At 37.1% G+C, this 24,077-nt stretch overlaps 1 protein-coding gene across 1 annotated transcript in view; it reads left to right on the forward strand.

Moving 5' to 3' along the window:
• Positions 1–24,077, forward strand: part of ntrk2a (neurotrophic tyrosine kinase, receptor, type 2a) — a 48,730-nt gene that overhangs the window by 21,097 nt on the left and 3,556 nt on the right. Inside the window, exons 13-17 of the mRNA XM_027167281.2 lie at positions 13,754–13,942; positions 14,594–14,730; positions 15,573–15,745; positions 18,068–18,308; positions 23,209–23,367. Coding sequence (XP_027023082.1) covers positions 13,754–13,942; positions 14,594–14,730; positions 15,573–15,745; positions 18,068–18,308; positions 23,209–23,367 — 899 coding nt within the window. The remainder of the gene's footprint in view (positions 1–13,753; positions 13,943–14,593; positions 14,731–15,572; positions 15,746–18,067; positions 18,309–23,208; positions 23,368–24,077) is intronic.

Below are 24,077 nucleotides of genomic sequence, written 5' to 3' on the forward strand. Positions count from 1 at the left end.
TGTTTGTTTGTTTGTTTTTTTGGTCAGTGTCTTCTTTAAAAGTACAAATGTTTCGAGATATTGTTGTTTGGTCTCTTTTAAAACCTAAAATCTGTTGAGACTTAAAAAAGTATTATTATTATTATTATTATTATTATTATTATTATTATTATTATTATTATTATTTTAGTAAATGTCTCATTTAAAACCACAAATCTATCGATTTTTGTTACTTTTTTCCCCCCATTTTTTTTGTCACTCAAAACTCCAAATTTGAGAAAATTATTATTTTAAATTATCATTTATTTTTTGGCAAAAACTATTTTTTTTATTTAAAATTTCACGACTGAAATGTAGATTATATCTGAAATATGCACAAAAGCTGCTGTGAAATCCTTCTTGTGGTGAAGTCTGACGTTTATCTTTAACTTACATACATGCGATATCAGAGGGACACAAAATGGCCCCTTATCGTAAACTCAGTCACGTCGATCGATTTATTGTGCTGTTATTTGAAGCATAGAAATGACAATTTTTAAACTTTTCAAACATGCAAGACTTATGGAGAAAGGTAAGATTTAAATGTTTAATAAAACATGAATCTGTGACACAGATTGAATTGTAACACACACTGGTAGCCTTGGATTATTTTATTTTATTTATTTGTTTTTTTTATTATTTATTTATACATTTTTTTGAGAACCTAAACTTGGTTAGATGTGAATTTTCCAGAACGTTCTCTCTATGTCCCATGTCTCACTGTGGAGGTGGAAGAATTCTCCCTTTCTCTTATTTTACATCATGCCAAGACACATAGACACACAAATAGACACACACACACACACACACACACACACACACACACACACACACACACACACACACACACACACACACACACACACACACACTTCTAAATCCCTGGGTGTTCCAGTTCCTTGGCTTTCTCTTTCCTCTAAAGAACAAAAAGTCTGCCTTTTAGTTTCCACTGCACAGGAACATGTACTCACACACACACACACACACACACACACACACACACACACACACACACACACACACACACACACACACACACACACACACACACACACACACACACTGCCTTGTTTCTAGTTGCTCTTGTTTCTAGTTGCTCTTTGACTTGAATGAAAGTGTGTGTGTGGGGGGGGTTGATGATGATAATGACAATGATGATGATGATGATGATGAGGGAAGGTTAACATGACAGTCATGTTCTCTGCATTTCTCCGCTTTCTAAAGCCAGAGCTCAGACGAACATAGCTGAAGATGTGGAAGGTTTCTATGGTGTGGAAATTTGGGAGAGCAACAATCCGAGGAATGTTTAGTCAGACTGCGGCTGTGAAGCCGTGAGGAACATCTGAATGACCGCTTGTTCTGCTGCCGTCACACTCCTACTGCTTCTCTGCTCACAATCTTTTCCTGACCTTCATCGTTTCTAACAAAAATAAGAGTTGCTGAGATTATAAATACAAAAGAATTGCACTTTCTCCCATTTACTACATTTACACCTTCTCGCTTGTCTTTACTTTTTTTTTTTTTCCCACTTCAACACTAATCTTTCTTCATCTCTCTCAGCTTTTCACTCATGTGTTCCACTGAACTCTGACCTCTCACCTCTGTCCTGAGTGGAGCTGAGCAGGGCAGTAAATACACAGAAGTGTAGGGGCTGAGTGACGTGTGTGGGAAAAAGGAAGAGAGAGAGAGAGAGAGAGAGAGAGAGAGAGAGAGAGAGAGAGAGAGAGAGAGAGAGAGAGAGAGAGAGAGAGAGAGAGAAAGAAAGAATGATAAGTCACCTCAGAGAAAATTCTGGAACAATCCTCTTCTTGTGTAACTTTAGAAATCTTTATGTAAGGATTTGGTCACAGCATTGTGGATCGTTTTGCCTTCACTCGCTTCTGCAGAGAACAAATATGCACCAATTTCTTTTCTTTTTAACATCATTATTAACATCTGAGTATCAGATGAAAGACAGATTATTGTTCAACTTTTCAAATGTAGTCTTTTTTAATGTATTTATTAATGTATTGTAGAGTTTGGGCAATTACACAGGACAAAAAAAAACAACAACAATCAATCAGTTGCTGGGGCAGTTTCTGGAGCAGTCACTCGGGAAGCTGCTGGGGAAGGCGCTGGGGCAGTCACTGGGGAAGTCACCGGGGCAATCACTGGGGCAGTCTATGGGGTAGACCCACCTTGATTTTGTAGAGATTTTTTGTGATTATTCCCAAAAATGCTTGATTTTGCTGCAAATTTCTACATTTGTGTTGAAAATTTGATTAGTCTGTGTTTTGTTTTTTTTGTTTTTTTGTTTTGCAGAAAACCTGAATTAGTGTTTTGTTTTTTAATAGCATTCTTCTTTTAAACTCCTATCAGTGAAAACACAATCAGACCTCACAGGATTTTGAAATTTTGTGACTGTAGAAATTGACACAAAATGCAAAAAAAAAACAAAAAAACCCAAAAAACAGTAAACACAAAAAATGCAAATTTTGACTAAAGCTGCTAAAAATCGAGCAATTTTTGGCTGCAACAATTACAAAAAAAAATGCCACAAAATGCAAATTTTTTGATGATGCATGAAATGTCTCTGCCCAAGTCTGTGAAAATGTGGGCTAATTTGATCAAAAAGATAATATATTAGTCTGGGTGCATTAATATAAACTCTAACCTGCTGTTAAAGAAAATGAATCAACACCTTCTGGCCAATCAGATTTGAGAATTCAGCAGCATTATGGAATTAACGCCTCTGTCATACAGCCTGTTATCAGATTTATATGTCTGCTTGAGATGAATGGACAGTGCTCTTCTCCCCAGAGCTCTTCTCGCTGATTAGGTCCTCTTTCTTTATTCAGTAGAAAATGGAAGCCGTTCTTCTTGTCAGTGCAGAAACTGAGAGATGTTTTTCAAAGGAATAGCAGCCAGGCATTAAAATATTGGCGCTATTTTTGGGAACATAGTATTCGCTCTGTCGTGTACTGACCTGGCAGCAGCTGGAGCACAGAGTTTAGTCAGGGTATTGCTCTGTAACCGAAATCCAATCCGGAAGACAGGTCGCCGCTTCCTCCCTACACACACACACACACACACACACACACACACACACACACACACACACACACACACACACACACACACACACACACACACACCACCTCCCCATCTTTTGTCTCCAGTCATTTCTCATTCCTCCCATCTGATCCATCCCTCTCTCATTCTTCCCTCATTAGCTACTCCGATCAATAGATCACTTCCTCTCAGCTTGCTCAAAGAAAACAAGAGTTTAAAAGTTGACGGTGGTCGGGTTTCCTTACCGGATACACATTCACTCACACACACACACACACACACACACATACACACACACACACACACACACACACACACACACACACACACACACACACACACACACACACACACACACACACACACACACACACACACACACACACACACACACACACACACACACACACATGTCTATAAACTTTATTATTATCTAACTGTCTATAACAGGAGCTCTGACAGGACGTTTGTATGCGAATAGGCTTTCGTTTCTATAGTAACAACTAAATCCCAAAGACGTGAACTGTATGGCAGATGCTCCACCTGATCATAAAGCCTAATAATACAAATCATTTTTTAAAAAATCTTTAGATTTTTTAGAAGTGTTGTTATTTATTGTTGAGATATAATCAGTGAAGCTCTGTTAAGAGACTTTAACAGTTAACAGTTGACAGATCACTGACAAACAACTGAGGTATAAAAACACAAGAACAATTCAGGGCCCGTATTTATAAAGAGTATAAGAATGATCTCAGAGAGCTACTAATTTGGCTTAAAAATGTCTAACTAGGAATCTTATCTTAAGAGTGATTAAGGACCAATCACAGAGCAAATCTGATCAAGAAAATACAACATTTATCTTAGAGAGGAGGCGGAGCTTAACCCTTTACTAGGTATGACACATTCTTGTGATTGGTTGTATAATAAAAAAAATAGGAGCACTTTTAGCGTAACGTAATATAAATGTAATAAATGTAATGTAAGTGTAAACATCTCCGAGACATTGCAGAAATGTCATAGAGGCAAATTATATAGAGGCATTTCAGCTCTGTATCAGAGATGTTAGTGTGTCTCTAAATGTCATAGCAGCAGAATGATCATTTCTGCACTAGATGTTATCTGTAATGTGATTGGTCACAAAAATAATCCCAACATGATCTAATCTATATCATCTTATTAACTCACTGTCATTCTTAAATATTGTATGCAATACATTTTTTCTCCCTCTTCACCTTTCATACATTTGACTTTAAGAGCTCTTTAAAGGGTTAAGATGCTTTATGAATAGCTTTTACCTTTACCGGGAGCTTCTCTTTCATTTTAAGGGGAAATGCCCACATTTTGTCACTAAAAGAAACTCTTTGCACTAAGATTTTTCACGAATCCAGGCCTTGGGCTTCAGTTTATTGGAAAATAATCAATGGCCTAAGGGACAAAAGATGAACCCTAGTGAGTGCCATGGACATGACAGGTTTAATGCAATTTCCTCCGTGAATGTGGTCACAGACATTACCATATATGGAGAGGTTGATCTTGAACCTTAACCCTTCACCTGCAACAAATAATCATCCAGCAAAATTAGTTCAAATGTGCTAATACAGGGCTACCATGTGTCACTTGACTCAATAGATCCTAACATGGCATCATTAATCATGAGAGCCCCCACATGTTTAATTAGCTCCTGAACTTGGTGTGAATCAATGCGACACACTGACCTCCGTTCAGCCTCGGGATCACAGGCTGTGTGTTAGGTCGTGACCTTTGCTCACCCGTTAAACACTCCATCGGTCTCCTTTTCTCGTTCACTTGTGTAGCAGACTAAAGTCTGGCCGCTTACAGCTAAACTGCGTTTGCAATGATTATCAATGCAGACAAAAACCCATACCACATGTCCACATGAGTGTGACTGTGTGTGTGTCATACAGAGATCTTTTCCCTGGTGACGTGGGGTTTTAGACATGGGGTAAAAGTACGTTGAGTCGATTTACAATGTCTAGCGTTGGATTTTTTTGCCCTGAAATTCTAGAGGTCTTTGATGAGTCAATGATGATCTTATTAAAGTGTAATAAAGAGGCAGTAAGAGCTCAGAAGTTAAGATTCTGGTTAGTTTATATCCCATGGCTACAGGCGCTATTTTTAAGGCATGTGTCATAACCTTTACCTGCTCGACTCTGTGCTTTGGTTGATTTCTATCTGAGTCGCTATAAAAAAAGAAAAGTCTTTCAGGTGAATAAATGTAATTGGTCATTTTAGGCAGACACCGTTATCCAGAGCAACTTACATTTATCTCACTTTTATTTTATACAGCTGAGTAATTGAGGGTAAATTAACCCTTGATCTGTGGTCCAGTGGTGGCAGCTTGGTGGCCCTGGGATTCAAACTCACAATCATCCGATCAGTAGGCGGGAAGGAGTGATTGGAAGGTTGTCAGTTTAAATCCCAGTGCCACCAAGCTGCCACCACTGGGCCTCTGATCCAGGATCAATTAACCCTCTTTATGAGAAGGCGTCCTGATATTAAAAGCTGTATATTTAAAGCAGGGGAACAAACAAAGAGCTGAACAAAATATCTTTGATGGACATGAGCCACAGAGGGAATGAAATCTTTAAAACACTTTCTACTTTTTCACATTTTGATTTGAAATTCTAGAACCTGTTGGACCGGCCGGTCAGAGTCGATGCAAAAGAGAAAAATATTTCAGACTATTGAGCGTTTAAAAGATTTCACATGGCTAGTCGTATGTTTTATTGTTTTCAGTTCTTTTTTGCTAGCAAGGTAGCTTGTTCTGATTTTATGTTAAGCCTGTTTTTTTTGAGGGGAACAATAGTACTTTAAAACCTAAGAGACAGATTCATTGATGGACTCTGCATGATGTAGTGCAGACTATCAAAATGGTTTGTGAAGAATATCTAGTGTTATTAGCTAGCATTGTATCACTGGTCGTTTTTCATACACATTTTGGCAGAAATTGAGAAATTCCTGTTAATTAAATGTGAAAAATCCCTAATGATCTCCTTGCTGTTCTTTCCATCTATTTTCTTTCACCTCATCATGTCCTTTTTTTAAAGCCTAACCACCATTTTCTTTCCACTCTCCACTGAATCATGAACCCTATGTCCTCCAAACAGGGAGCACCGCTGCATTTTTAAATTGTTTATCATTTATCAAACTCTGGGGGTGATAATGACCTTATTTAATGAGTTTACTTTTGGACTTGCACCAGCTTTTCAGATCAATGACCAAACATTCAAACAATTCACTGACAAAATGAATCATATCTGTCTGGACAAAGCTTAAAGTATATAGATTCAATAGGCTACAGTTTCTGTATCTCATATATATTTTATGCAAGCCACGAGGCAGAAACATGTGCACAATGCTCATTCCCCATGACATCACATTTAATTCTAAAAGTAATTCATAAAGGGGGTGCATGGTGGCTTAGTGGTTAGCATGTTCGCCTCACACCTCCAGGGTCGGGGTTCGATTCCCACCTCCGCCTCGTGTGTGTGTGGAGTTTGCATGTTCTCCCTGTGCCTCGGGGGTTTCCTACGGGTACTCTGGTTTCCTCCCCCGGTCCAAAGACATGCATCTCTGGAAAAATTGTTTGTGGTGTGTGATTGTGTGAGTAAATGAGAGTGTGTGTGTGCCCTGCGATGGGTTGGCACTTCGTCCAGGGTGTATCCTGCCTTGATGCCCAATGACGCCTGAGATAGGCACAGGCTCCCCGTGACCCAAGAAGTTCAGACAAGTATTAGAAAATGAGTGAGTGAGTGAGAGTAATTCATAAATTGATATTTGTTTTTTCCCAGGAAAGGAAAACATATCACACCAAAGTGTACAGAAGAGACTATTTATGCAAGAGAGCAGTTACACGGAATATTACTACAGTTTTTATTCATCCATAAGTAATCTGACCTGATGTTTCCTTTATGTAACAGTTCCATAAACAAGAAATTGATATCGAGTAACTGATATTTTGGACAAAATATGGCCAAGCTCACATTGATTTGTACCTTCTCATACTGTAGGTATTCTAGATGTTTCTGGTAAATCTGGCATCCCTTTTTTCCTGACAAGCTTTCATATATTTATACCTGAAAGTTACTCATGAAAAATGGATCCTTTGCCATGTCCGCTGGTGATGTCTCTGACATAAGTAAGATATACCTAACTACGTAGTAGTATGTAGTAAGTGTTTTGAGCTCAGAATTGAAATTTTATGAGCTCAGATGTGGAATTTTATGAGCTACTGTAGGAAGTTCACCTCATCGTGTCTTTTTTTGAGGCTTAACCACCATTTTCTTTCCACTCTCCACTGAACCCTGAACCCTATGTCCTCCAAACAGGGAGCACTGCTGCATTTTTTTTATTGTTTATCATTTATCAAACTCTGGGGGTGATAATGACTTTATTTAATGAGTTTGCTTTTGGACTTGCACCAGTTTTTCAGATCAATGACCAAACGTTCAAATACTTTTCTTCTCTTGTATATTTCCCTTTGAGTGTAGAGTCCTGATATGATATCTTTCTTTGACAGATTGTGTCTGGAGCATAATGTACTTTAGTGGACTTTCATTCATAGCCAAACCTTGTACCAAAGTGCCCCAGTCATTTGCTTTATTCATTCTCATAGCAATACAGAAACAAGTCCAACATATACAATTTCAGTTAGTTTTGTGAAAGAATTATACTTCTTTTCTGTAAACATTCACTAAAATTGAGACATGTAAAACAATTGACTCAAAAGACTAGCAACAGCAAAAATTACTAATACAATTTTCTTTTTAGCCATAAGGAATGATAGCTAATTAGCTAAATTAGCTTGCTAATATCTGAACAATTTTGGGGAGGCTAAGTTACATCAAAACAATTGTTTTTCAAAACAATTCACTGACAAAATGAATCATATCTGTCTGGACAAAGCTTACAGAATATAGATTTGGTAGGCTACAGATTCTGTATCTCTCATATATATTTAATGCAAGCCACGAGGCAGAAACATGCACACAATGCTCATTCCTCATGACATCACATTTAATTCTAAAAGTAATTCATAAATTGATATTTGTTTTTTTCCCAGGAAAGGAAAACATATCACATTAAAGTGTACAGAACATTCTATTTATGCAAGAGCGCAGTTACACAGAATATGGCTACAGTTTTTATTCATCCATAAGTAATCTGACCTGATGTTTCCTTTATGTAACAGTTCCATAAACAAGAAATTGATATCGAGTAACCGATATTTTGTACAAAATATGGCCAAGCTCACATTGATTTGTACCATCTCATAGGTGTTCTAGATGTTTCTGGTAAATCTGGCATCCCTTTTTCCTGACAAGCTTTCATATATTTATACCTGAAAGTTACTCATGAAAAATGGATCGTTTGCCACTTTGACATACAGTAAGTAGTAGTAAGTGTTTCGAGCTCAGAATTGGAATTTTACGAGCTCGGATGTGGAATTTTATGAGCTAGGAAGTGGAAATTTTTATGCCCAGAACTAACTGTAAAATGTATAAATACAGTGTAAACAGTGTTTTGGGAATTAAGCAATTTTGTAAGTTGTGTCTTAAACAATGAATCAACTTTTTTTGTTCAAATCGAAATGTAAAATTTTGGACTTTAAAATTTAAATTTAAATTTACAAATTTTGAAGTTACAGTGATTGAGACTACTCACTAGATCCATGTTTTTTGTTTTCTTTTACCAAATGTATTTTTGAATAAATACAGAATATCACATTTAATGTAACATTTGCACATTTTTGTTATATATGTATGTTAACATTTGGAGCATTTTGTGTCAGGAATTAAAAAAGAACTGACACAGTATATATGTTAATGGGTTAATAATATCAGACTAACCAGCCAGGCTTTGACCATGATTTCTTTGGAAATGTGATCCATGCCATTTACTCCATCGTTCCTGCCAACCTCTTTTGTAATTTCTGTGCATAATAGAACTTACAGTAACCCCACTATATACTGGTACTGAATCATTTATGCGGTTGAATGGTGGTCATCTAACACTCTTCAAAATAGTTTTAGTCTTTTAGGGCTTATATGTGTCTTTAAAGATCTTTAAGTGGATAAGATCATAGTGATTAGGAAACAATGCGCTGGCTTTCAACAACCATGCGATTCATGAATCTCATAATTACTCAATTTTTTCAGAAAATCTCTTGCTAGAAATTTGCATCAGCAGCAGTTCCACCACTGAATCCATCTACCCTTCATTTGCCATATCAGCACTTAGATAAGTTCATGCCTCAAGATTGTACGCAAAATGTATGACTGCATACAAAAAAACTCAAGCAGTGCCGACACGTCTTATCTGATTGGCTGGCGAGTCTGACAAGCTGAAATGATTTCCCATTCAATTAAACTATTGAGGGATTCACTTTCAAGTTCTGAAGCTCGGAAATCGTGGATATATCAGAGAACATAATCTAACATAAGTCATGAGAATGAATGAGGATAAATATATTACAGCATTTGTTTTTCTTGTCGTAGTGAGAACCGTCAGGATGACAAAGAACGCTTTAAAAGCCATACAAGTTCACCAATGTTTAAACCATCTCCCACATGACAAATTGTCAAATCATACATTTCTGATGAGATACCTGTAATGGGATACTTGGCTTCCTAGAATTAATTTAGCACTGTCATATTCATTATAGAAATGTACCATCATGACAGTGCTCCAGGTCTAGCTCAGATATCACCGTGGGTAATGTTTCATTGCTTTCTTCTATATATATGATTGTTTTTGTGAGAAAGGTGCTCACTGGGCAGCTGGATGATTTTAATGCAATTGTCTGCTAGCGATTGTCTATTGAAATCCAGCTTTTAGTTGACGCATTTCCTTACCTGAAGTCCTGGAAAATCTGGAAGATCTTGAACTCTGTAGTTTTCCACTCACAGAAAACATATAGAGGTTCAGTGAGATCACTGAAGTCACAGAACTTGCATTACTGTATGTTTGCTACATGGTACAAGTTTAACTGACAGTTATATTCTTATCAAGCCATCTAAATCCTACATGCATAGAAAAGGTGACATGAAGGTCCCTTTGAATGCTCCATAAAGTTTGTATGTGGAACCATACAACAGACTCAATCCTGATTCTCAGAGAGAAATTATTTAGGAAGCTCTGTGCAACTTACTTAGGAATCTCAAGTAGAATTTCAAGGAGAATTTTTTTTTTAATTAATTGTAATTAGAAAATGTTTAGAATTGCTAGGATTGTTTTTGGAGTCTCAAGTAAAACATGTTTAGGATTGGGATTCATTTAAGAATCTATTATAGAAATTATTTTTGAAATTTCAAGTAGAACTAATTTAAGAAGCGACGAAGCAATTTTTTTAGTAAATTAAGTAGAATTCTATTGGCAACAAGAACACACTTAGGAAGCATTTGTTTAGGAAATTAAGTATTAATTTCATTAACTCGAGTAGAACTAATTTAGAAAGCTCATTAGAACTTTTTTTTAAGAAATTACCTGGAACTTACTTGGGAATCTCAGAAATATTTTAGGAATCACAACTACAACTCATTTTTTTTAAATAAAAAAATTCTATTTAACGTTGTTTATCATGTATGTATTATAAAGGCCATTGTTATTTACATAACAGCTCAGTATCATGCATTTTTATTTCATTTCATTTCAGTCTTTACTTTATTCCCATTGGCTATTGAGAAATTAGTCTATGTTTTTGTAACCTATGTGAGTATTTTAAGATATCACAATTTTCTGCTTTCCCACAAATCCTCAGCATTAATATGTCTGCATTCCAGAGCAGAACACTCCTCTGGGTCTTGTTGCTGGCTTGAGTGTAGGATAGAAGTCTGGATCTTGAAGAGTGTATGTGTGTGTGTGTGTTCTGTTGGACTGTTGTGGTGCTATTACCTGATGAAAGGTTGGTCCAGAGGGAGCTTCAGGCAAAACAACATCTCCAGATTATCTCCAAGTGGAGCTTAAAGAATGTGTTCTTGTTACTGTCACTGACACATGTTTAATGATGGCTCGACATGTCTGCACTGTTAAAGGGGTTGTTTTGAATTTAACGATGTATGTGGTGTGTTGCTGTATGTTCAGAGCCTGGTGTTAATATGAGTCATGACTCAGTGTTCTCAGACTGTAGCTGTGGTTGAAGTGATCATGGACTTAGTCCTAGATTGAGGTCAATGCTGTAAAGCTTTGTTTTTATGGACAAACGGCAACTAACAAAATGCACGTAGATTCATTTAGCACTGTGTTTCTGCCATTTTAAAAATATGCTGCAAATAACTAAACGAATAGCAACACAGTCTTTTTGTTTTACTTTCATTTAGCTTTTAGTGTTTGAATTTTGAATCTCAGAGAAATTAGGACAAATTTTTGAATCTCAAGTAGAACTAATTTAGAAAGCTAATTTTTCATTTTTGTTTTAGCTTTCAAACATATATTTCCTGTGAGTACGGCTTTAAAAATAGTTTACTTCCAAACTTAAAATAGTTTGTGAAACAAATTGTCCTTATAAGCTTACATGCATTTCTATAATAAAAGTAGTGTATTAAAGAAAGAGTAAAAAAAAATAAAATCCATTTCCCCCAATGGCTAATGATTTGTGAGAAATGCCAGTGGAGGATTTTTATTTATGAATTCTTTTATCTCTTCTATTCCCAGAACAGCTGAATCCATTTCTCACAATCTCTTACTCATCTTGCAAGTCCCAGAGAAATTTTTTTAATGCATCTAACAATGATTGACTCACATACTCAAATTCTAATGCTGTGGTAAAATGTTCATTTTTGAAGCTGTTTAAAGTACCAAAATGACCCACTGAGGATCTGCTTGATTTCCTGTTGAGTTTTTCCTCCTTAAAAAACAGTCAGATCACATCATTAATGGAAAATCCTGTTAAACAACCCTGTTATGACAGTGAATCGCTATACTCTAAAGTGCCGAGTCATTTCATATATCGGTAATATTTGATTCCAAAGAGGAACAAAGATCAACATTTAGCTGTTCGCATTTCAGATGCGTGAGTGAGATGAAAACAAAGTCAAAATCTGAGGCCATAACTCATCTTGTCCATCCAGGATGGAACAATTGAGGCTATGTGGCCACATTTTCCCCTCTCTCTCTCTCTCTCTCTCTCTCTCTCTCTCTCTCTCTCTCTCTCTCTCTCTCTCTCTCTTTCTAACTCTCTCTCTCTCTCTCTCTCTCTGTCTCTGTGTGTTTTGTCTTTTGCTTTCATGATCACAAAAGAGACCTTTGTGTTCCTTTTTGTGACAAGCTGTTTTTACAAGGTTTCAAATCTGTGCTGAAAACAAGAGGCAATGTGCAATGCATTAAAAGACCATAACTAAGACCCTGAAATGCCACTGCATTGAAAAAAGATCTTTTGCTTTTAGTCAAGTGGATTATCTTGGAACTGAACGAGGGAAATCTTACACAGTGTACTAATCTCTCTGCTTCTTTGCAGCCAGCTTCCTGTCTAATTAAAACTGCGTAGTATTTGAACACACACAACTAATGTAATGTTTGTTGTAATGTTGCTAATAATGAAGGAAAGATTCTATGAGTTAGTTGGCACTTCTTAAATGAGCTCATGCTAGGTTGAAAGCAGGTTATGGCTTTTTTGACTTGAGCCAGGTAGCATTTTAATGAAGGAAATACACAATCTGTATTCCAATACCAGGAAAACAAATGATTAATAAATTTTAAGAACTATTTAAATAAGTTAATTTCATTTAAAGCACATTTGAGTAAATCCTAACAGTTCATGCTAACTGATTGTGTTTGCCTTAGTCACATTCGCCATCCCACTGAAGCCCCACTTCATTTCCTCACATAAAAGTCAGAAATTTATCAATAAACAAAGCTAGCAGTATTGTGAAGCATAGAGTGTTCAGTTTAGCAACCGTTGTATTCTTGCGGAATGTCAGCTACTACAACTACTAAATCGAATCCGTAATAAAATTGGACAAGGAATGTGTAAACATATTCAGATAAATGAGTATCTGAACGTAGCTATTGTAAATAGAGCTAATATAATATAAAACCAGTTTCATTGGAAAGCTAGTAAAAGCTATTATTAGATAACTAGATAATTGAGTTAATAATAACCAGTCACAATTCTTTTTCTTTTTTGTTGTTGTTAATTCAACTTATGCTAGCCACTACACTTAAGAAAAAAGTGTCCACATTATCATATCAACATGATATAATAGTAAGAAGCTAAACAAGTTCATAAGATCAAGTCTGAAGCAGAATCCCACTATTGTGACGAATAAATTTACTAATAAACAAAATACGAAAGCTAGCATGAGATGTTTGACTAAAGCTAATATTTTAGACTTTTATACTAGCATCTACAGCAAATATATTGAGCTGCCTACTATAGAAGAAATGAATAAACTAGCTATGCTAGCACTGTGAGGCTACTGCATTAAAGCAGAGATCCCACATTTTCCTGCAAAAAATATTAAACTAATAAAGTCATTAAAGCTAATTGAAAGAAGTTTATATCCCCATCTATTTTAAGTGCCTTTTGTTCAGATCAGGAAATGTAAACATCTCTAACATTAGCACAAACAGGACACTTGATACTTGATCTCGTTATATAGCCTCACTGAGCTTTTTTTTTTTTTGCTATATTTAAACAATTTTTGGTTTGCTGTCTTCCCCTTAGGCCCGTCATCAGTCATTAGCAACGATGATGACTCAGCCAGTCCTCTACATCACGTGTCAAACGGCTCAAACACGCCATCGTCCTCGGAGATGAACCCCGATGCCGTCATCATCGGCATGACCAAGATCCCCGTCATCGAGAACCCACAATACTTCCGTAGCACCAACAGCCTTCTTAAATCCGACACCTGTGAGTCCTCCCACATACACACACACACACACACACACACACACACACGCGCGTAAAGAGTGTACACCTACTTCATGTCCCACTTTACCAGCCTCTCTGTCTCTTTGTTCCTTCCCCACTCGGGTTCCTTTTAATATTGGGTTATGGTGTACAGTGAGTTACTGGAGATCGATGCAGCCTCATCATCTAGCCCACGCTAATGTAATCGGCTGACTGGCTAGTTTTTCTTCAAAAGCATTCCTTAATCACATCACGTATACTCTCTCTCTCTCTCTCTCTCTCTCTCGTCCTCTCACTATCTGTCCCTAGCACTTTAAACGTCTGATTAATCTGCTCTTATCTCCATACTGTCCTCACTCGACTAGGGGACACTTGAGTTTGCTTAAGCATCTGTGCAAGCTGTATTTTTCCGCATATAAAAGAAAAGAAGAAAAAAATGCATCACCTTATTAACATTAATGAGTGTGTGTAAAAGCAGCAGAAGGCCTAGAGTTCACTCAACTCACATCTCTGAGACCTCATCACATGATCATGCACCAAAATTCCAACTTGGGCCCTTTTGTGATTGTAATGCTGGTTGTGTGTGTGTGTGTGTGTGTGTGTGTGTGTGTGTGTGTGTGTGTGTGTGTGTGTGTGTGTGTGTGTGTGTAGTTGTCCAGCACATCAAGAGGCACAACATTGTGCTCAAGAGGGAACTCGGTGAAGGAGCCTTCGGAAAAGTTTTCTTGGCTGAATGCTACAATCTTAATCTTTCACCTGACCAGGATAAGCTCCTCGTGGCAGTCAAGGTTAGTATCATCAAATGTGCACCTAATGTAATGTTCATTAAACGTTTGTGGTAATGTTGCCAATAATGAAGCAAAGCTGCTCTGAGCTAGTTGGTAGGTTCTGGCTGTTTGACTTGAGCCAGGTAGCATTTTAATACAGGAAATGTTTCTTACACAATTTGTATTCTTATACTAGGAAAGGAAATTAGTAATAACTTTTTAATAACTTTTTTTTTGAAGCACATTTGAGCAAACGGTTCATGCTAACTGATTGTGCACACCACTGAAGCAGAACTGTTTTGTTTTCTTACATAAAAGCCATAAACGAATCAATAATTAAAGCTAGCAGTAGCTAGTTAGCATTGTGTTTAGCAACCATTGCATTCTTGCTGAATGTCAGCTACTAAATCAAATAATGGGATAGAATTTGTAATGAAAATGGACAAGAATTGTGTATACATGAATATCTCAACCTTGTGAACATAACTAATTAAGATGTTCTACAATTTTAGGCACCATAAGGACTGACACTTAAAAAAGAATCTATCTATCTATCTATCTATCTATCTATCTATCTATCTATCTATCTATCTATCTATCTATCTATCTATCTATCTATCTATACAATATTCTATGTTTAAAGAAGCAGACATTTTCTGCAGTTTATCAGATATGAATGTATTAATGCAGTACTACTGCTAGCAATTATTCAGTCTGTGACAGTATAAAATGAATTATTTTTACTTATTTATTGAAATAAGTGTTAATGTAATAGAAGTATTGAAGAGAGAATGTACAAACTGAACAATGTAGGTGGGATTGTAATGCTAAGCTTCTTGTCTTGTGTGTTTGAATATCTACAGACTCTTAAGGAAGCCAGCGAGAACGCACGCAAAGACTTCCACCGTGAAGCCGAGCTCTTGACCAACCTGCAGCACGATCACATCGTCACCTTCTACGGCGTGTGTGTGGAGAGCGACCCTCTAATTATGGTGTTTGAGTATATGAAGCATGGAGACCTCAACAAGTTCCTCAGGTATGTTCAATTCAACGCAGTTTGGTCTAAACATAGCAGCCTGTTGTCCAGCAGCTTGATGTAGATTTCGATTAGAGATGCCTAATGAACAAGGCAGATGGGAAGAAACCTAGGAGAAGGGTTACTTACATAATATATAAATATAAATTATATATTTATTATATAATATATATTAGCGCATGCCAATACTTTCCTGATATTTCTCACGATGTTGTAACTAAAATAGTGTCTTTTTTTTGCTAACCTGTAAGGTGAGCTAACAAGGACTGCTTTGTGTCATGCTTGATAGATCATGCTAATTGTTTCTTTGGATGTTTTATTTATTCATTACCCACGTTAGTTTTGTCACTTCTTTGCTCATATTTTCACCAGAGAGAAGCGAAATATTTCTATCAAATTCTTTGCTAAACAATTCCCTACTAGTTTTAATGAATAGTAGACACATTCCTTAATAGCTAATCAGTTCTTTGAACTTAGTATTTTTCAGGAATCTTGCTAACATGTCTAGCATAAAAAGTAGCATGAAAGGCTACTGTTTGCTAATCTGTATTGACAAGGGTTTATTATGGTGGCTGAGAAGTGCAAAACACAGGGTTAGGGTTAGGGTTAGGGTTAGGGTAAATCCCGAAACAAAGCAACAAATGCAAGAAAACAAAACAACAAATCCGAGAACACATTAACAAATCCAAAAACAAATTAACAAATCCGAAAACACATTAAGAATTTCGAAAACAAATTAACAAATCCGAAAACACAACGACAAGTCAGACAACCCGGAAAAGGTAGGTATAGTTTGCGAATGGAAACTTACCGATCGTCGGACAAGACACCTACCTATCATTCACCTGTATATCTTGAATGACAGGCCTCTTGTCCAATGATCGGTAAGTTTCCTTTCACAAACTACACCTACCTTTTCCGGGTTGTTTGTTGCACAAAACCCATTAACAAATCCGAAAACACAACGATAATTCAGACAACCCGGAAGAGGTTGGTATAGTTTGTAATTGGAACACTTACTGATCATTGGACAAGACACCTGTCACTCAAGGTATACATGAAACTCAATAGTCTGCCGCAGGGAAAAGTTGGAATATATGTGTAAAAGTGTACAAAATGCATCGTTCTTACTGTGGATTACTGTGGATTAATTCTGTTATTTTCTTATATTTAAACGGAGAACTTTACACATTACACATAAGGTTCCATACCTGTATATCTTGAGTGACAGGTGTCTCGTCCGATGATCGGTAAGTTTCCATTCACAAACTATATCTACCATTTCCGGATTGTCTGAATTGTCGTTGTGTTTTCGGATTTGTTCATTTGTTTTTCGGATTTGTTAATTTCTTTTTGGATATGTTAATGTGTTTTGCACTTCTCGGCCACCGTAGTTTATATCATGTAAGATAGAAAATGCCCACCGTTTTCCTGCTTGTGTTAACTACTAATTAGTAGTATTTTATATATTTACTTTTATAGACTTACTGAGATTACAGTGTAGAAGAGTTAAATAGTGAAAAATGTGAAGATGTTGAGAATAAGAGTCATGAGCCGGGCACTGGACAGTGTTTATGATTACAGAGAGCAGCTCTCAGGTATAAATGTACTGTATTCTGATGAGTCTTGTGAATCATTCGGTTATTCATACGGCAGCACATATGGTGACGATGGTGCTTACTCACATTCCGCATCTTTGCCCTTGTATCTTCCTTGACCTGTTAGGTGATAGGATTGTTGCCATTTTGATATCTGTTACAAATCCATCATCGCCATTATCCTCAGTAGATTATATGACTTAAAAATGACATAATATCACAGCGGTGGATTTAAACCACCATATTTAAACCATAATTTAAACCAATTATGATAATCCTTAAGACAGCAACCGCCTCTAGATTTATAGTCAGCTTATTTATTTATTTATTTATTTATTTATTTATTTATTTATTTATTTATTTATTTATTAACAAAAGTCCTCCAAAATATGCAAATTGGCCCCTTGTATATTATGATGCAATAACTCTCACTCACTATATTTATTTATTTTCCGATCGTTCAGGGAGAATTTGCAGCTTCAATTCCCAAGGGTTTAAAGAAGAAGCTGAACACAGAAATATATCTGTAATGCTTTGAGTATTGTTTAAAATGTAGCTTAAAAAAAATGGTTGTGAAATTTTTTTTAGCATATCACCTATAGCAAATCCAATTATCGATCATCTAATTGTCAGTCTAGAACAAATCATCTCTGACATTCTCTCTCTCTCTTTCTCTCTCTTTCTCTCTGTGTGTGTCTTTCTCTCTCTGATTCTCTCTCTGCAGGGCTCACGGTCCTGACGCTGTGTTAATGGCAGATGGTCAGGTGCAGCAGCAGGCTGATCTCACACAGTCTCAGATGCTGCACATTGCTCAGCAGATAGCAGCAGGGATGGTGTATCTGGCCTCGCAGCACTTTGTGCACAGAGACTTAGCCACACGTAACTGCCTCGTTGGTGAGAACCTGCTGGTGAAGATCGGAGACTTTGGCATGTCACGTGACGTGTACAGCACAGATTATTACCGGGTGAGTGGTTTTCAGTGGATGTTGCATTTAGGAAACAGGTTATAGAAACAACAATCACTCAACATTAACACGCAATGAACAAAATAGAAAAACAAAAAATCTGCGCTCGCACAACAGTCAATGTCACTATTAGTAAATCTCAAGCCACTGGCCTCCATGACAGCCGAAAGTTATCATTTAATAAAAAAAAACGCCACAATGAAAACATGTAACATTGTAGGAATGTAAAACCCTACAATGCCACTGATATTTGTTGGTGACAGTAGGTGATTGTGAGATTTAGCGACTGCTAATAGCTGGCGAATAGTGATGTATCTCAGACTGGAATGTCTCACTATGTCCTGGAATGACTTTTTGCCACCACAAAATATTTATACTCTTTCAAATACAAAAGGCCTCCTAGCCTTTAGCTTGTCTGTATCTATTTATACACAACTAACAAAAAATAAAAAGAACTTGAGTCTATTCCAACAAAGAATAAAGCGCAAGCCTTGCTTCTGAGTAGTAAAAAAAATCATTAAAAATCACTAATATGACAAAGATTTAAGCAGTTAATAATCGTTAGTCCTTTCCAAATCGCTCTTTCTCTCTCTGTTTGTTCACCAAATTCATCTTTCATAATCTGCCAGAGAATAAGACTACATTATTCCTAACTGCCTTCCACACACTGTCTAATCAACACCTACTACTTGTGGGTTTGGCCTTTGGATTCAGCCATAAATGCTGATGTTCTTAATTAGGAACGAGGGCTAATCAGGAATCCTGTTTACACTGCAAATTATATCATGCTAACCCAATCAATTTAAATCAACCAAGCTAACTATTTCCTTGCTTATTTAAAACACACATTAAGCCATTCTAGCTACATCAGATATTTGTGCGAAATTTTTTTAGTTTCACTTCCCCCAAAAGCTAACGGTGCTAAAGGAAATACAGTATGCTAACCAATTCCCTGCTTGCTCGAATTATTCATTAGCTATGTCCTTTAATAGCATGTGCCAGGTCTTGGCTGATATTACTCAGGATGTTATAATTAAAATAGTGTCTTTTTTTTTGCTAACCTGTAAGGTGAGCTAACAAGAACTGGTTTGTGTCATGCTTGATAGATCATGCTAACTGTGTGTTGTATTTATTCATTAATCACATTAGTTTTGTCACTTCTTCACCACAGCATATTTCACCACAGTAGTGAAATATTTCTGCCAAATTCTTTGCTAAACAATTCCCTACTAGTTTTAATGACTAGTTAGCCACATTCTTTAATAGCTAATCAGTTTTTTGCTCACACAGTATTTCTCAGGAATGTTGCTAACATAACTAGCCTATTGAAAGGCTTTTGTTTGCTAATCTGGATTGATATGGGTTTATATAATGTTAGATAAATGATACTCATTGTTTTCTTGCTTGTGTTAACTACTATGCATTTAACTACAGTACTAATTATTATTATTTTTATTACTATATGTATGTGTATATATGATCTCTGTTTTATAAATCAGAGGAAAGGATTTGAAAAGAGGATGTTTGTAGGGTTCATTTTCTCTCTCTCTCTCAGCGAGGACCTGCCGTATTTCTGGAGGTTTTTAGTATAAGAGTAAAGCTGTACCTAGTCTTCTCTGTGTGCATGTGTGTGTGTGGTCTCATATTCTCTGCCAGTAAGACTTTTTCAGATTAAAAAGGATGGGGGGTGGTGTGTGTGTGTGTGTGTGTGTGTGTGTGTGTGTGTGTGTGTGTGTGTGTGTGTGTGTGTGTGTGTGTGTGTGTGTGTGTGCTATATGAACAGGAAAGGGGTAGTTTCCATGGCGACTGGGAAGGAAGGGGACATGAGTGCCAGACACTGAAACTGAAAAAGTCATTTAAAGAACTCTGATTAGTATTCACCTCCCCAAGCATAGGGGACAGACAAAAAGAAAGGTGTGTGTTTCCATGGTGGGGGGTCGTGTATGTATGTACGGACGGAGAGGTCCTGGAGAGGGAGTGAAGGCAGAGGTGAGGGGATGGAGATAGAGACAGGAGAAATAAGGGTGGATCAACGGAGCGCAAATGGATCGTGAGCATCTATGTTTTTAACATGTGTGTCTGAGTGCTCTTTTTTATGTGACACAAATGGTTTAGCCGGATGCTTGATTTATTAATGAGTGTGTGTAAAAGCAGCAGAAGGCCTAGAGTTCACTCAACTCACATCTCTGAGACCTCATCACATGATCATGCACCAAAATTCCAACTTGGGCCCTTTTAAGATTGTAATGCTGGTTGTGTGTGTGTGTGTGTGTGTGTGTGTGTGTGTGTGTGTGTGTGTGTGTGTGTGTGTGTGTGTGTACCTCAGGCACATGATTGATTAGCCCTATAGAACATCAGTTTCCATAGAAACAGCTGCTCTGAAAAGCCAGCGGCTGAGGGACGACGTCTCGCTGTGTAAGCTGGTTGTGCAACACACAAAGCTGGCCTTAGGTGGCATTTTAATGGAGCCTCATTAGACTCCTATTGCATAATTACTGTGACGGAGTTTATGAAGCTTTATAAAACGCCACTGCTGACCATATGAATGACCCTATAAACCTCGTTTCAAAGGGAATCACGATTAGAGCGCAGCAGATCCCAAATACGTACTGTACTTTTGCAGAGTGGATATTAACAAACCAGATAAACCTTATAAGGCTTGAAGAGAGAGGCATATTATCAGCATTGGCTCAGTGTTCGCTGGACGCAAAGTTTATTTCCTGCCATTTAAGAAATCGTAACTGATATGGTATAGATAATGCAAGATATATATATGTGTAAAATATATTACACTAGTCACAGATTCACACAGGCTGCATTTGGCAGATAATTTTATCCACTCGCACCCTTCAGATTCAGAAGTCTGACATCTTACCCATTAAGCTTCCACTACCGTACATTATATACATAGTAACAGCTAATTCACAGAAACAATAATAAACCGATTGAGAAGCCTTTATTTTTGTCACAGATACATTACGTTACTTGTCAGCTTGTCAGTGCTGGAATCCTGATCTTCTGATCAACAACCCTAACCACTGCAACCACCACTGTCTTTATTTAATAAATGAATCCAATTCAATTTATATCTATAGTACTTTTAACAACTGACATTGTCTCAAAGCAGCTTTACATAAGTATAGAAACAGCATAAACATTTTAAAGTTTAAAATGAAGTTACTATTTATTTCCCTAATGAACATCCCTGAGGTGATATAAGGAAGAAACCTTGATAGGAACCAGACACAGGAGGGAACCTCATCCTCATTTGGGTGATAACAGACAGTAAATAATGTAAATGTAAATAATGTCCTTTCTACAACAGTAGTCATAGTCCTTCTTTGCCATGAAAATTAACTTAATCCCAAAAAACCTTTCCACTGCATTTCATTGCTGTCATTAAAGGACCTGCTGAGATCATTTCAGTAATCGTCTTGTTAACTCAGGTGAGAATGTTGACGAGCACAAGGCTGGAGATCATTATGTCAGGCTGATTGGGTTAGAATGGCAGACTTGACATAAAAGGAGGGTGATGCTTGAAATCATTGTTCTTCCATTGTTAACCATGGTGACCTGCAAAGAAACGCATGCAGCAGCAGAAAAGAATAACGTGCTTTCTGACTCCCAAAAAAAGCGTCATCCCGAACCTGTAATATAGCAAGAAAAAGTTTAAGGACGCTGTGGATGAAGCGATAACTGAGAAAATGGTGACTTTTAAGTTTTAAAGAGGTTAACTGTAAAAAAAAGATGGCGACCTGCTAGCTGCCATGTTCCTGAATTCATCATCTTCACAGCGTTCGCTGGTTATCTCTCGTTCACACATGACTTCAAGATTGAGTTCCACATCAACACTACAAGATTGTTATTAAAAAAATTAGCCTAAAGTTAATGACCACGGTGTTCTAGAGATGGTCAGAGATTAAACTATTAGCCCTCAGCTTTGGCTTGGATTGTGTTCTGTATCATGTGATTCTGGATAAAATATAAAATGAACTTTGATATTAATCAGTTATAATGATTGTTTTGCTGAAATGATTAAAACAGATTATACTGCTCACGGTATTGTGAAGGTCTATAACCTTTACCAGGTGTGTTAAAAACCACTGCTAGCATAGTTTGTGTGTGTGTTTTCTCGTATTAGTGCTCTAGTAGAGCTTTTTTGGAGTCTCTCCCACTCAGTAAAGGCTTCAGCCACTATGGGTTCAATGAGAAAGCTTAAAAGCTTTGGCCTTTAATATTTGATGAGTCCAGTATGTTAAAACAATTAATATGAGGCTAATCCACATACTGCCCTGAAAATACATAATTAATATTTTAAAGCCAACGCATTATGATAAAGCCAGTAAATGAAGAGATGGGCTTGGGGTTTAGTCATAGGTCAGTTTGATTTCCCTGGAGATTGCAACATGCTGAAAGTTAGCGTTACTTTAGCGGTAGCTTCGTGAACAGCAGCAAGATTGCATCATGTCTGATTTAAAAAAAATTAAAATATTCTGTTTTGACTCTCAGTGAATATGGGCTGATTTCTTTCTAACTTGGATTGTAATTTCATGCAGTGGGACATTAGAATTAATACATGAAAAAAATGAGGAATGCAGTATCTGTATCTGTCTTTAAGTGTGTGCGTGTGTGTGTGAGATGAGTGTGATAGTTTGTACTGTACCATCTCATTATGCCTTCAATGAGTTTTTGGGATAAACTATGTTGTGCAACAAATAATATTTATCATCGAACTATTGATAGATTTTAGCCACTGCACATTTCAACACTCACCTTTGTGTTTGAAAACGACTCCTTATGTACAGACGAGAGGATGAAGAAGAAGACAACAATCTTTCATTGGCTTCAATATTATTCTGCATTTTCGATAACTCTGACCTTCTTAACGCCATCATCACAGGTGGGTGGTCACACCATGCTACCGATCCGCTGGATGCCACCGGAAAGCATCATGTACAGAAAGTTCACCACCGAGAGTGATGTCTGGAGCCTGGGAGTAGTGCTGTGGGAAATATTTACCTACGGGAAACAGCCATGGTACCAGCTCTCCAACAACGAGGTAAACACACTCCTGCACGAGTTCTGTGTTAATTATTTCTAATGATTTTTATTATTCTATGCTATTTTCTTTCGACTCTTTCTGATTAACACTGCTGCTAATGTGGCCCAGCTCATCTACTTTAAATGTTATAACAATTACATATTTCTGTGAGTGTGTGAGAGAGATTGTGTGTGTGTTTGTGTGTGTCTGTGTGTGAGAGAGTGTGTGAGTTGTGTGTGTGCGTGTTCGTTTTGATACATGATAGTTTCCATAGTAACAACTCATTCACAGGGACTTGTAAGGAAGACACTCGACATAATCTAATGGTTAACCGATAAATATGTGCTGCTTTTGAGCAAAGAAAATCGGACAGCCACTGATGTGGTGATGATTTCTGTAAGGATTAATGGAAGGAGTCTCCAGTGTCGGTGCTCTGCAAAAAATCTGTATGTTTACTGGCATGAGAAAGTCTTATTAACTTTAAGAGATGGAGAAAAAAGGAGGCTGAGGAAAGAGTGTGTATAAATCTGTAAGTGATAACAGAAACAAACTTGTTTTTATTGTCAGTTTATTATAAGAGTGATTATTACCATAAACTCAGATTACACTGTTCTGTACTACAGGTCGTGACTTAGATTTCTATTCCTTCTCGTCTCCTTGTAAAGTCACGTCACTGGGTAGCAGCTGTGTGTTGAAAAACTCAATCCAAAAGCAAGCTCCAGCTAATT

The sequence above is a fragment of the Tachysurus fulvidraco genome, chromosome 14 (genome assembly GCF_022655615.1).
Source record: "Tachysurus fulvidraco isolate hzauxx_2018 chromosome 14, HZAU_PFXX_2.0, whole genome shotgun sequence".
In the NCBI taxonomy this organism is placed as follows: Eukaryota; Metazoa; Chordata; class Actinopteri; order Siluriformes; family Bagridae; genus Tachysurus; species Tachysurus fulvidraco.